Source organism: Oncorhynchus tshawytscha, linkage group LG09 (assembly GCF_018296145.1).
Source record: "Oncorhynchus tshawytscha isolate Ot180627B linkage group LG09, Otsh_v2.0, whole genome shotgun sequence".
Taxonomy (NCBI): domain Eukaryota; kingdom Metazoa; phylum Chordata; class Actinopteri; order Salmoniformes; family Salmonidae; genus Oncorhynchus; species Oncorhynchus tshawytscha.
Genome location: NC_056437.1, coordinates 3,878,644 through 3,893,152, shown reverse-complemented (window position 1 = coordinate 3,893,152; position 14,509 = coordinate 3,878,644). Strand labels below are relative to the sequence as shown.

The following is a 14,509-nucleotide window of genomic DNA, read 5'->3' as shown; positions in this document are numbered from 1 at the left end:
AAAGAGTATCCCGTTTCTGTTCTGCTTCCTTTTTTTTACATATCAGAAGCTTCTAAAGCAATGACATAATTTCCTGGAATTTTCCAAGCTGTTTAAAGGCACAGTCAACTTAGTGTATGTAAACTTCTGACCCACTGGAATTGTGATACAGTGAATTATAAGTGAAATAATCTGTAAACAATTGTTGGAAAAATTACTGGGTGTCATGTAGATGTCCTAACGACAAAACTATATTTCATTAAAAAAATTGACTTGCCAAAACTATAGTTCGTTAATAAGAAATGTGTGGAGTGGTTGAAAAACAAGTTTTAATGACTCCAACCTAAGTGTATGTAATCTTCTGACTTCAACTGTATGATAAATAGAGAGTAGTGGGTGGGGGAGGCACACAATGCAAATAGTCCGGGTAGCCATTTGATTACCTGTTCTGGAGTCTTATGGCTTGTGGGTCAAATCTGTTGAGAAGCCTTTTTGTCCTAGACTTGGCACTCCGGTACCGCTTACTATGCGGTAGTAGAGAGAACAGTCTATGACTGGGGTGGCTGGGGTCTTTGACAATTTTTAGGGCCTTCCTCTGACTCCGCCTGGTGTAGAGGTCCTGGATGGCAGGCAGTTTAGCCCCAGTGATGTACTGGGCTGTACGCACTATCCTCTGCCGTGCCTTGCGGTCGGAGGCCGAGCAATTACCGTGCCAGGCAGTGATGCAACGAGTCGTGATGCTCTCGATGTTGCAGCTGTAGAACCTTTAGAGGATCTGAGGACCCATGCCAAATCGTTTTAGTTTCCTGACTGGGAATAGGCTTTGTCGTGCCCTCTTCACGACTGTCTTGGTGTGTTTGGACCATTCTAGTTTGTTGGTGATATGGACACCAAGGAACTTGAAGCTCTCAACCTGCTCCACTACAGCCCTGTCAATGAGAATGGGGGCGTGATCGGTCCTCCTTTTCCTGTAGTCCACAATCACTGAGGGAGAGGTTGTTATTCTTGCACCACCCGGCCAGGTCTCTGACTTCCTCCCTATAGGCTGTCTCGTCATTGTCGGTGATCAGGCCTACCACTGTTGTGTCGTCTGCAAACTTAATGATGGTGTTGGAGTCGTGCCTGGCCATACAGTCATGGGTGAACAGGGAGTACAGGAGGGGACTGAGCACGCACCCCTGGGGGGCTCCAGTGTTGAGGATCAGTGTGGCAGATGTGTTTCTACCTACCCTCACCACCTGGGGGTGGCCCGTCAGGAAGTCCAGGATCCAGTTGCCGAGGGAGGTGTTTATTCCCAGGATCCTTAGCTTAGGTGTTCCTTTTGTCCAGGTGGGAAAGGGCAGTGTGGAGTGCAATAAAGACTGCATCATCTGTGGATCTGTTTGGGCGGTATGCAAATTGGAGTGGGTCTAGGGTTTCTGGGATAATGGTGTTGATGTGAGCCATTACCAGTCTGAAGTCATTTAGGCAGGTTGCCTTTGTGTTCTTGGGAACAGGGACTATGGGGGTCTGGTCGAAACATGTTGGTATTACAGACTCAATCAGGAACATGTTGAAAATGTCAGCTAAGGCACCTGCCAGGTGGTCAGCGCATGCCCGGAGCACACGTCCTGGTAATCCGTCTGGCCCCGCAGTCTTGTGTATGTTGACCTGTTTAAAGGTCTTACTCACGTCGGCTACGGAGAGCGTGATCACACAGTCGTCCGGAACAGCTGTTGCTCCAATGCATGCCTCAGTGTTGCTTGCCTTGAAGCGAGCATAGAAGTGATTTAGCTCGTCTGGTAAGCTCGTGTCACTGGGCAGCTCGCAGCTGTGCTTCCCTTTGTAGTCCGTAATAGTATGCAAGCCCTGCCACATAAGACGAGCGTCGGAGCAGGTGTAGTACTATTTAATCTTAGCCTTGTATTGGCGCTTTGCCTGTTCGATGGTTCGTCGCAGGGCATAGCAGGATTTCTTATAAGCTTCCGGGTTAGAGTCTCGCACCTTGAAAGCGGCAGCTCTACCCTTTAGCTCAGTGTGAATGTTGCCTGTAATCCATGGCTTCTGGTTGGGGTATGTACATACAGTCACTGGGGATGACATCCTCAATGTACTTATTGATGAAGCCAATGACTGATGTGGTGTACTCCTCAATGCCATCGGAAGAATCCCAGAACATATTCCAGTCTGTTCTAGCAAAACAGTCCTGTAGTTTAGCATCTGCTTCATCTGACCGCTTTTTTATTGACCCAGTCACTTTAATTTGAGCTTGTAAAGCAGGAGTCAGGAGGATAGAATTGTGGTCGGATTTACCAAATGGAGTGGCGAGGGTGAGCTTTGTACGCGTCTCTGTGTGTGGAGTAAAGGTGATCTAGAATTGTTTTCCCTCTGGTTGCACATTTAACATGTTCATGGAAATGAAGTAGAACTGATCCCTAATATTCTGAATCGTTGTCTTCATATATTCTAGTCTTGATAAAATACTCATTAAAAGGTACACCAATATAAAGAAATGACTGTCAATAAATGTACTGAAAACTTGAATGAAAAATCCAGGATGAATTCTGTTGGCCAGCAAATGGGAGGGTATTCAGCGGTTGAATTCAATTAAAGTGTATTCACCGCGCACAAGGGAATCACACCTGCAAAGCCTGTTATGCATCTGCATAAGGTCAGTCTGAATACCAACTACTGAGAAGTGCATAGGAAGGGCATGCATTACCTAAGTCTGAATCGGGCCCTATGTGTGTAGTTGGAGCCTGTGTCTATACAGATAGGATCAAAAGAAAGGCAACTCTGCTCTCAGATCAGCTTTCTCCATTCTAATCTTATCTTGACATTATAATAATTTCACAATACTGACGACGGATCAGCTCCGATAAATATTAATGACTGCAACTAATGAGGCAACTTATTATAGTGCTTACCCTATAATAATGCACTCAATCACAGATTCATTTGGCACATAATTGCGCATGTTGTTACACATCATGAAATGCATGTTTAACTCCGTTGACTGAACATGACATTAACGTCAATATGATTTAAATATGTAGGCCTACTGCCATTCATTCTTATCCTTCCCTTACTTGTTCAAAGACAACTTTTCTTTTTTTGTGTTTGTTGTTGTGAACTTCATTTCACAAGTTATCAGAGGTCATAGACAGACAAGATCAACATCTTGATTATATGTTGAGCAGAGATCTTCTACGTACAAAGTGACGCGGAAGGGCAAATAAAAAACATCTAACGATGCACTTAGCTGTTTTTACAAGTGGTCTGAGGCAGTGGGTAAATAACAACTTTACTAACTATGTTTTTTTGGGGGGGGGATTTAATGATGTTTCTACGAAGGTTCTAATGATGAACTTTCAGCATTAAGATGCTTTTGGGGCCAAGATCTGAGCGGAACAGAAGTGGCTCTACCTTTTGTGGAAATACTGTGAAATTCAAGCTCTTCTCACAGTAGGGTATGTGTTTGTTTTGTTCGCGTGTACTTTTACCTCATTGGCTCAAGTTCAGGAGTTACACAACCGTTAATTAGCATAATACCCTCTGACCAATAGGCTTTGAAACTGCACTGAATACTCCCTATTTTATAGTGTTGTTGACGTATTAGAGTCACAACCTGCTGTTTTTTTTTTTAAAGGCTTTTCACTTATTCCTCTCTTGGTTGTGTGTGGTCGCCTTGAACACATCAACCTCCGGTCTCTATCTACTTAGTCTGGGGAGACATCCTTCCAAACCTCATCTCGTTGACTCGGAAGTCTGGGTGTCAGAGGCTACTGTCTAGTCTACTCCCCAGGATGGTTTCTGTGAGGATGCTGTTGCTGCTGTCGGTGGCCCTCCTGCTCTGCGGGTGTCTGGGCACGCAGGGTGGCAACGTGCTGGTCTTTCCCGGAGAGTACAGTCACTGGCTCAACATGCGAGTGATCCTGGAGGAGCTAGTGGAGAGGAACCATAGTGTTACCGTGCTGGTGTCAACCGCCTCGCCGTCCGTCGACTTCTCCAGGCCAGAGAAGTTCGGCTTCAAGGTTTACGATGTACCCCATGAAAAACAAGACTGGCAGGCTCTCAATGATGACTTCATAAAGTGGTGGATGAACGAGTCTCACAACACGTCCATGCTGCAGCTGGGACAGTGGATCAGAGACTTCATGCAGAAAATGAATGTTCTGACGGTCAACATGTGTAAGTCTATGTTCAATAACAAAGAGCTTCTGGAGTCACTGAAACAGTCCAAGTTTGACGCGCTCCTTTCTGATCCGATGTTCCCGTGCAGTGACTTAATCGCGGATGCTCTTGACTTGCCTCTGATTTTCTCCTTGAGGTTCTCATTTGGCATGGTGTTAGAGAGGCAATGTGCACAGATGCCAGCACCCTCCTCGTACGTCCCTTCCCCGGAATTGCCGTACACAGACAAAATGAGTTTTTTTGAGCGGGTCCACAATTTTGTTACGTATACTTTTTTTGACATCTTTATGAATGTACACTTACTAACGACCATGGACACTTTGTACAGTGAGATAAAGGGTACGTTGATCAGAATTCTCTCTACGTCCCAAATGGTACCCTATTCCCATATAGTGCACTACTTTAGACCAGACCGTGCACTATGTAGGGAATAGGGTGCACTATGTAGGGAATAGGGTGCACTATGTAGGGAATTGTGCACACTATGTAGGGAATTTAATTTTATTTAATTTTACCTACTTAATAATACTTATTTTCCACAATAATTTGCAAATAAATTCATAAAAAATCCTACAATGTGATTTTCTGGATTTTTTTCTTCTCATTTTGTCTGTCATAGTTGAAGTGTACCTATGATGAAAATTACAGGCCTCTCTCATCTTTTTAAGTGGGAGAACTTGCACAATTGGTGGCTGACTAAATACTTTTTTGCCCCACTGTATAGTCAATACTGTATATATAATGTATGTAGACTGTGTAAATTATGGGTATATGTACATCTCCTTGGTGAATGAAGGTTCTGATTCTATTCTCTACATGTATCAGGAAGTCCGACTAGTTTCTGTGAGATGATGGGGAAGGCTGACATCTGGTTGATACGAACATACTGGGACATTGAGTATCCTCGACCTTTCCTGCCAAACTTCAAATTTGTGGGAGGACTTCACTGCAAACCTGCAAAGCCACTTTCAGAGGTCAGGCTTTTGCTTTTAAACGCTATTTTGCTGATTGCCGATGTCCGAAACGGCACCCAAATTCCATCTAGTACACTAGGGTACCATTACAGACAGACCATCCGTCAATAAGATACTGTAACAGTCAGGCATGAAGGCTGATTATCATTGAATCCCAATAAGGTATCATATTTGGGACCATTGAGACACTGTGGACTGTGTCATTGTTGGTTATCAGGCCATGGAGGAGTTTGTGCAGAGTTCAGGAGATGACGGCATCGTAGTGTTTTCACTGGGCTCCATGGTCAAGAACCTGACTACAGAGAGAGGAAACACCGTAGCCACTGCATTGGGACAGATACCACAGAAGGTGAGTCTGGTTCTGTTTGTTTCAGGCTTCGTTACAAAATGGCCCTATTTATGTACACTATGCCCTATTTAGAGCACTACTTAGGGCTCTGGTCAAAAGTAGTGCACTATATAGGGAATATCGAAATAGTGAGCCATTTGGGAATCTGCCTTTGTTGTTATAAGTTGCCCATTGAAACTAAGCAGGGAGAACATATGTCCCCTCAATCTGATCCATTTGTGGGATACAAATATACAAGATAGCCTACTGTACAGAATTCATTCAGAGGTGTTGATGAATTTGGCCATCGGGGCCCCCTTCAGGAAACCATAGCTTCTGGTTATGAGTACCGTTTCATTGCAGATTCTTATTCCTGTTTTCTCGCCAGGTGCTGTGGAGATACAGTGGGGAGAAACCAGAGACCCTGGCTCCCAACACAAGACTTTATGAGTGGATTCCACAGAATGACTTACTAGGTAATAACTTGTCTTTATAATCCTTGGCCTGCGAGTTAGTGCTGATCTAGGATCAGGTTGAAGATAACAAAGGTTAATAAGACTACCATTCTAATAGCCCATAGCTATTTTCATACAACTGGGATGTGTTGTTGCTTCGTTTAGCTATCTTAAGACGAATGCACTAATTGTAAATCGCGTCTGGATTGGAGCATCTGCCTTAATGACTAAAATGTAAAAATGTATAACTGAGGAAAAATTCTAAACAACTGGACCAGAAATGATCTAACAGCAGCACTGGTCCCGAGACTTGTCCCAACCTGCGTATCTTCAACCTAGGGATTGGTCACTAGACTTGTCCTAACCTGTGTATCTTCAACCTAGGGATTGGTCCCGAGACTTGTCCTAACCTGCATATCTTCAACCTAGGGATTGGTCCCAAGACTTGTCCTAACCTGTGTATCTTCAACCTAGGGATTGGTCACTAGACTTGTCCTAACCTGTGTATCTTCAACCTAGGGATTGGTCCCGAGACTTGTTCTAACCTGGGTATCTTCAACCTAGGGATCAGGTCCCCCCTGTCCATTCACTATAAACTAAAAGTCCAAACTGATTCTAGATCAGCACTCCTCTGAAACGCTTTATGAACATGGGCCCTGTAGGTCCCACACAGTCTTTGACCCTACAACCCTGTTTTCTCTCTGTCTGTCACGTTCGTCGTAATAATGAGACCAAGGCCGAGACTTGTCCTAGCCTGGGTATCGTCTACCTAGGGATCAATGGGACCCTACAACCCTATTCTCTCTCTGTCTGTCACGTTCGTCGTAATAATGAGACCAAGGCCGAGACTTGTCCTAGCCTGGGTATCGTCAACCTAGGGATCAATGGGACCCTACAACCCTGTTCTCTCTCTGTCTGTCACGTTCCGTAATAATGAGACCAAGGCCGAGACTTGTCCTAGCCTGGGTATCGTCTACCTAGGGATCAATGGGACCCTACAACCCTGTTCTCTCTCTGTCTGTCACGTTCGTCGTAATAATGAGACCAAGGCCGAGACTTGTCCTAGCCTGGGTATCGTCTACCTAGGGATCAATGGGACCCTACAACCCTATTCTCTCTCTGTCTGTCATGTTCGTCGTAATAATGAGACCAAGGCCGAGACTTGTCCTAGCCTGGGTATCGTCAACCTAGGGATCAATGGGACCCTACAACCCTGTTCTCTCTCTGTCTGTCACGTTCGTCGTAATAATGAGACCAAGGCCGAGACTTGTCCTAGCCTGGGTATCGTCTACCTAGGGATCAATGGGACCCTACAACCCTATTCTCTCTCTGTCTGTCACGTTCGTCGTAATAATGAGACCAAGGCCGAGACTTGTCCTAGCCTGGGTATCGTCTACCTAGGGATCAATGGGACCCTACAACCCTATTCTCTCTCTGTCTGTCACGTTCGTCGTAATAATGAGACCAAGGCCGAGACTTGTCCTAGCCTGGGTATCGTCTACCTAGGGATCAATGGGACCCTACAACCCTATTCTCTCTGTCTGTCACGTTCGTCGTAATAATGAGACCAAGGCCGAGACTTGTCCTAGCCTGGGTATCGTCACCCTAGGAAACAATGGGACCCTACAACCCTGTTCTCTCTCGGTCTGTCACGTTTGTCGTAATGATGAGACCAAGGAATAGAGTTCCATATATTTTCAATAAAAAGAAACTCACCAAAACAAAACAATGAAGAACAAACTAAACGTGAAGCTACTGGTGTGCACTCAGGCAACTCAATATAGACAAGATCCCACAAACAACAATGGGTAAATGGCTGCCTAAATATGATCCCGAATCAGAGACAACGATAAGCCTCTGATTGGGAACCATATCAGGCCACCATAGACATACAAACACCTAGATGACCCACACCTAGTCACACCCCGACCTAACCGACAGAGAATAAACAGCTCTCTATGGTCAGGGCGTGACATTATCGTTGTGTTGTATATCCCAAAAGGGCATCCGAAGACCAAAGCCTTCATCACTCACGGTGGGACCAACGGACTCTATGAAGCCATCTACCATGGAGTTCCTATGGTGGGTGTCCCTCTGTTCGCTGACCAGTCAGTCAACATCATGTACATGAAGAACAAAGGAGCGGCTGTCATCATGGACTTCAACAAGATGACATCCAAAGATCTGACGGAAGGACTCAACTCTGTGATCAATGATCCATCGTAAGTCCTTTTGCAGATGTTACCAAACGAAACAACAAAAAACTATTTGCTTACGACTGGTTTCCTCACTTGCTGATTGGTTTCCTCACTTGCTGATTGGCTTGCTCACTTGCTGATTGGCTTGCTCACTTGCTGATTGGCTTGCTCACTTGCTGATTGGCTTGCTCACTTGCTGATTGGTTTGCTCACTTGCTGATTGGTTTTCACTTGCTGATTGGCTTGCTCACTTGCTGATTGGTTTGCTCACTTGCTGATTGGCTTGCTTGCTCACTTGCTGATTGGCTTGCTCACTTGCTGATTGGCTTGCTCACTTGCTGATTGGCTTGCTCACTTGCTGATTGGCTTGCTCACTTGCTGATTGGCTTGCTCACTTGCTGATTGGCTTATTTCAAAGCCAACAACCTGTGTTAGGTATTTTTTGACATTACTGTATTAAAAAGTCCGGGAGGAAATGATCACGTTTTAGTTGTTCTGTAATGCCTTACTTCTCCTTAAATATAAAACAAAGCAACAGTGAACATGTCGTCCCCCACGGATGATGCAGCCCCCCTTGGGACATTGCAGTTGATTTCTATTTTGTATTTATTATGGATACCCTACAACACACTGGGTGCCCTCAGGCCCCTACTCCACCACTACCACATACTGTACCTACAATACACTGGGTGCCCTCAGGCCCCTACTCCACCACTACCACATACTGTACCTACAATACACTGGGTGCCCTCAGGCCCCTACTCCACCACTACCACATACTGTACCTACAATACACTGGGTGCCCTCAGGCCCCTACTCCACCACTACCACATACTGCACCTACAATACACTGGGTGCCTCAGGCCCTTACTCCACCACTACCACATACTGTACCTACAATACCAATTCCATTTGGACGTGTGTGTTTAGTGCGTATGTTATCGTGTGTGTGTGTCTGTGTTGCTTCACAGTCCCCGCTGTTCCATGAGTTGTATTTTTATTACATTTTTAATCTCATTTTACTGTTTGCATCAGTTACCTGATGTGGAATAGAGTTCCGTGTAGTCATGGCTCTATGTAGTACTGTGGAATAGAGTTCTGTGTAGTCATGGCTCTATGTAGAACTGTGGAATAGAGTTCCATGTAGTCATGGCTCTATGTAGTACTGTGGAATAGAGTTCCGTGCAGTCATGGCTCTATGTAGAACTGTGGAATAGAGTTCCATGTAGTCATGGCTCTATGTAGTACTGTGGAATAGAGTTCCGTGTAGTCATGGCTCTATGTAGTACTGTGGAATAGAGTTCCGTGTAGTCATGGCTCTATGTAGAACTGTGGAATAGAGTTCTGTGTAGTCATGGCTCTATGTAGAACTGTGGAATAGAGTTCCATGTAGTCATGGCTCTATGTAGTACTGTGGAATAGAGTTCCGTGTAGTCATGGCTCTATGTAGAACTGTGGAATAGAGTTCCATGTAGTCATGGCTCTATGTAGTACTGTGGAATAGAGTTCCATGTAGTCATGGCTCTATGTAGTACTGTGGAATAGAGTTCCATGTAGTCATGGCTCTATGTAGTACTGTGGAATAGAGTTCCATGTGGTCATGGCTCTATGTAGTACAGTGGAATAGAGTTCTGTGTAGTCATGGCTCTATGTAGAACTGTGGAATAGAGTTCCATGTAGTCATGGCTCTATGTAGTACTGTGGAATAGAGTTCCATGTAGTCATGGCTCTATGTAGTACTGTGGAATAGAGTTCCATGTAGTCATGGCTCTATGTAGTACTGTGGAATAGAGTTCCATGTAGTCATGGCTCTATGTAGTACAGTGGAATAGAGTTCTGTGTAGTCATGGCTCTATGTAGAACTGTGGAATAGAGTTCCATGTAGTCATGGCTCTATGTAGTACTGTGGAATAGAGTTCCATAGTCATGGCTCATGGTACTGTGGAATAGAGTTCCTAGTCATGGCTCTACGTAGTACTGTGGAATAGAGTTCCATGTAGTCATGGCTCTATGTAGTACTGTGGAATAGAGTTCTATGTAGTCATGGCTCTATGTAGTACTGTGGAATAGAGTTCCATGTAGTCATGACTCTATGTAGTACTGTGGAATAGAGTTCCATGTAGTCATGGTTCTATGTAGTACTGTGGAATAGAGTTCCGTGTAGTCATGGCTCTACGTAGTACTGTGGAATAGAGTTTGTCCGCTATTATCCTCAGTAAATTTCCATCCAAGTTGTCAGACGCCGGTGGCTTATCATTGTTGATAGACGACAATATATGTTTTAACCTTTTCCACACTGACTTTACGGAATTCAAAAGAACAAATCTTGTCTTTTATAATTTGGTCAGATATGTCTTGGATGTGTTGTGTCATCATTTGCTGCTGGCATGTCATGTCTAAGTTTTCTAATCTTGCCAATGAAAAAGTAGTTAGCAATGTCATTGTGATGAATGAACCATCTGATTCAATGAATGATGCAGCTGATTGCTTTTTTTCCCCAAAAATGTCCTTTAAGAAGCTCCAAAGTTTTTTTTACTGTAATTCTTTATGTCATTTATCTTCGTTTCATAGTGTAGTTTCTTCTTCTTTTTATTCAGATTAGTCACATGATTTCTCAATTTGCGGTACGTTGGCCAATCGGTTGTGCTGCCAGACTTATTTGCTATTCCTTTTGCCTCATCCCTCTCAACCATACCATTTTTCAATTCCTCATCAATCCACAGCGATGTAACAGTTTTTAAAAGTTATTTTCTTAATGGGTTCGTGCTTATTAGTAACTGGAATAACCAATTTCATAAATGTGTCAAGTGCAGCGTCTGGTTGCTCCTCATTACACACCACAGACCAGCAGCGTCTGGTTGGTCCTCATTACACACCACAGACCAGCAGCGTCTGGTTGCTCCTCATTACACACCACAGACCAGCAGCGTCTGGTTGCTCCTCATTACACACCACAGACCAGCAGCGTCTGGTTGGTCCTCATTACACACCACAGACCAGCAGCGTCTGGTTGCTCCTCATTACACACCACAGACCAGCAGCGTCTGGTTGCTCCTCATTACACACCACAGACCAGCAGCGTCTGGTTGCTCCTCATTACACACCACTTACCAACAAATATTCTTTACATCAACAACATAGGAATCACTACAAAACGGATTGTATGACCTCTGATACACTATATTAGAACCAGCCTTATACACAATATTAGAACCCATGACCTCTGATACACTATATTAGGCCCCATGACCTCTGATACACTATATTAGGCCCCATGACCGCTGATACACTATATTAGGCCCCATGACCGCTGATACACTATATTAGGCCCCATGATACACTATATTAGGCCCCATGACTGATACACTAGGCCCCAAGACCTTATACACTATATTAGGCCCCATGACCTCTGATACACTATATTAGGCCCCATGACCTCTGATACACTATATTAGGCCCCATGACCTCTGATACACTATATTAGGCCCCAAGACCTCTGCAACGTTTCATAGACAAGCCTACTATGTTATGATCACTGCATCCTATGGATCTGGATATGATGCTTTTCAAGCAAATTCATGCAGCATTAGTAAAAGATGTGATCAATGCATGTTGATGATTTCATTCCTGTGCTGTTTGTAAACTACCCCGGTAGGTTGACTGATAACCTGCACCAGGTTGCAGGCACTGGTTACAGTTTGAAGCTTTTTCTTGAGTGGGCAGCTTGATGAAAGCCAGTCAATATTTAAATCACCCCAGAAAATATACCTCCCTGTTGATATCACATACATTATCAAGCATACTGATTGTTATCACTTGGTGGTCTATAGCATCTTCCCATCAGAATGGGCTTTAGGTGAGGCAGATGAACCTGTAGCCATATTACTTCAACAGTATTTAACATGAGATCCTCTCTAAGCTTTACAGGAATGTGGTTCTGCATATAAACTGCACCTCCACCTTTGGCATTTCTGTCTTTTCTGTAGATGTTATAACCTTTTATTGCTACCACTTATATCATCAAAGGTATTATCTAAGTGAGTTTCAGAGATGTATGAATGTCATCTGTTAATAGCAAATGATTGATTTCATGAACCTTATATGTTGACATGGGCTATTTTGAGCACTTTTCTTCTGGGATGCTTACTTGTTTTCATTGCTTTTACTGGGAAGCTTATCAGAAGTTGATATGCTCATGTTATTTATGTTAGTGCAGGGTGAGCTGAACACAGTGGGCTTCCTCCTAGGGCACACCACCTCAGTGATAACAGTATAAATCTGGTTCATAGGCATGTGATTACTGCATACAATAGCTGTAGGATCAGCAGAGATATTACTATAGCGCCCCCCTTAGGCCTATCAGGGTAATTTTGTAAATGCCGGATCTCTATGTCAAGACACATCATTCACCCAAATTTCTGTCTGATGTACGTATGTACGAACAGACGGAGACAGATTCAATGTCCACTCCCCGATTTCAACAATGATTACCGTGATGTATTGAGTGCTTTAGACACTAAACCTGATCCCAGATCAAGTTTAATATGACAATGAGTGACAAAGAGTTTGGTGTGATGGCATAAACAGACTGGATAATGGATAAGACGAAAATAACTACTATCCCTTTCTCTTTCACCAGGTACAAAGAAAACATGATGAGGCTTTCCAGTCTCCACCTCGACCAGCCAATGAAGCCATTGGATACAGCGATGTTCTGGATTGAGTTTGTGATGCGCAACAAGGGTGCCAAGCACCTGAGGGTGGAGTCCCATAACCTGAGCTGGTACCAGTACCACTGTCTGGACGTGACCGCTGCCCTGCTCTCCGTAACGGCACTCTTCATTATAGTCTCAGTTAAAACATGTACTTTCTGCTTCAGGAAAACTAAAGCAAGACCGAAGACAGAGTGACTACCTTGGTCTGGTAATAATGTCATGTACTGAAACAATCACAGTGAGACATTATCGTAGTGGGCGTTATCGTCATGGGCGACATTATCGTAGTGGGCATTATCATCGTGACCGGCATTATCGTCGTGTGCATTATTGTCGTGTGCGACATTATCCTAGTGGTCATTATCGCCATGGGCGGCATGATCATATTGGGCATTATCGACGTGGGTGGCATTATCGTAGTGTGCATTATCGTCATGGACGACATTATCGCCGTGGGCATTATCGTCATGGGCGACATTATCATAGTGCGAAAGGGTCTTCATGAACTAGGGTACCCATGACGATTTCCTACACTGGACAACATGTTAAAGCTGCTGATAAGTCATTTATAATAATCAGCCATTTTGTTTTCATGTCATTACATTAAGATATATGGGGGGGGGGGATTTTAACTATAGTTAATAAAATGTACTTGGTGATTTAACACCTCTGTTTAACCCTTTATCATGGTTGGTGTCTTGATTGATTTGTCCAAAATCATGTGACATAAAACATTACTTTTCTGTCCTTGCATTTATAGCAGTGTAAGTTGTCATTATAACATATAAAAAGCATTAATCAGTTAAATTAGACATTGAACTTGGTTGTCCTACAGTTTTTTTGTATAGAGATTTCAGAAATCCAGCGTAGCTACATAACATTTCGTGTCTCCTTATGTCATGGGGCGAAAACAGTTTTTATGGACATGTCTCCTTATGTCATGGGGCGAAAACAGTTTTTATGGACATGTCTCCTTATGTCATGGGGCGAAAACAGTTTTTATGGACATGTCTCCTTATGTCATGGGGCGAAAACTGTTTTTATGGACATGTCTCCTTATGTCATGGGGCGAAAACTGTTTTTATGGACATGTCTCCTTATGTCATGGGGCGAAAACAGTTTTTATGGACATGTCTCCTTATGTCCTGGGGTGAAAACAGTTTTTATGGACATGTCAGGATTCACCTAGCGGTCATGATTTGGGGCTGTACAAATGTTTGATGTATTAGAATAATTGATTGTGCTTATGTTATATTAGTAGGGTCCTAGACTACAGATTAACAATATATATATATATTCATTATAGAGGTTTAGAATTGTTCCACTAATGTTTTCTCATTCACTCACTCAATGTGTGACTGAGACAACTCTGCAGGGGAGTGTGGGAGATAAGAGACTACTCAGACGTTCCACAATAAATCAACTTTGGGGAGGGGGACATTTATTGCCTAGCTTTTAGATGAACCCTGAAACTCTATGTTTGTATCGCCATGGATGCAGGGTTTTGGTCTCCGGAGTAAAAAGGTAATGGCGTAGGCAGTGACATCACTAAGGCGGGACTTCGGTTTAATAAAACAACTTGTGACCTTTAGTATGAGGCAGAACTTACTCAGAAACATGCGTGCTATGTTCCCGTTTGTCAACTTCTGTCTGCAATTCCATTAATAAAGGTTTTTGAATGATTTAA

The 14,509-nt window shown here is 43.6% G+C and overlaps 1 protein-coding gene across 1 annotated transcript; it reads left to right on the top strand.

Annotated features, from left to right (window-relative positions):
* The first annotated feature begins 3,602 nt into the window (after nucleotides 1–3,602).
* Nucleotides 3,603–14,509, top strand: LOC112257311 (UDP-glucuronosyltransferase 2A3). Its single transcript, XM_042326391.1, has 6 exons — nucleotides 3,603–4,491; nucleotides 4,978–5,126; nucleotides 5,344–5,475; nucleotides 5,843–5,930; nucleotides 7,912–8,131; nucleotides 12,747–14,509. Exons 1-6 carry the CDS (start codon nucleotides 3,765–3,767, stop codon nucleotides 13,015–13,017), a joined length of 1,587 nt encoding a protein of 528 aa, XP_042182325.1. The 5' UTR covers nucleotides 3,603–3,764; the 3' UTR covers nucleotides 13,018–14,509.

Excerpts from the sequence above, each read along its gene's own strand:
- LOC112257311 (XM_042326391.1), top strand. The coding sequence starts at position 3,765 with ATGGTTTCTGTGAGGATGCTGTTGCTGCTGTCGGTGGCCCTCCTGCTC. Across the intron at positions 5,476-5,842 it reads TGGGACAGATACCACAGAAG|GTGCTGTGGAGATACAGTGG; the intron begins GTGAGTCTGGTT and ends TTTTCTCGCCAG. Across the intron at positions 5,931-7,911 it reads TCCACAGAATGACTTACTAG|GGCATCCGAAGACCAAAGCC; the intron begins GTAATAACTTGT and ends ATATCCCAAAAG.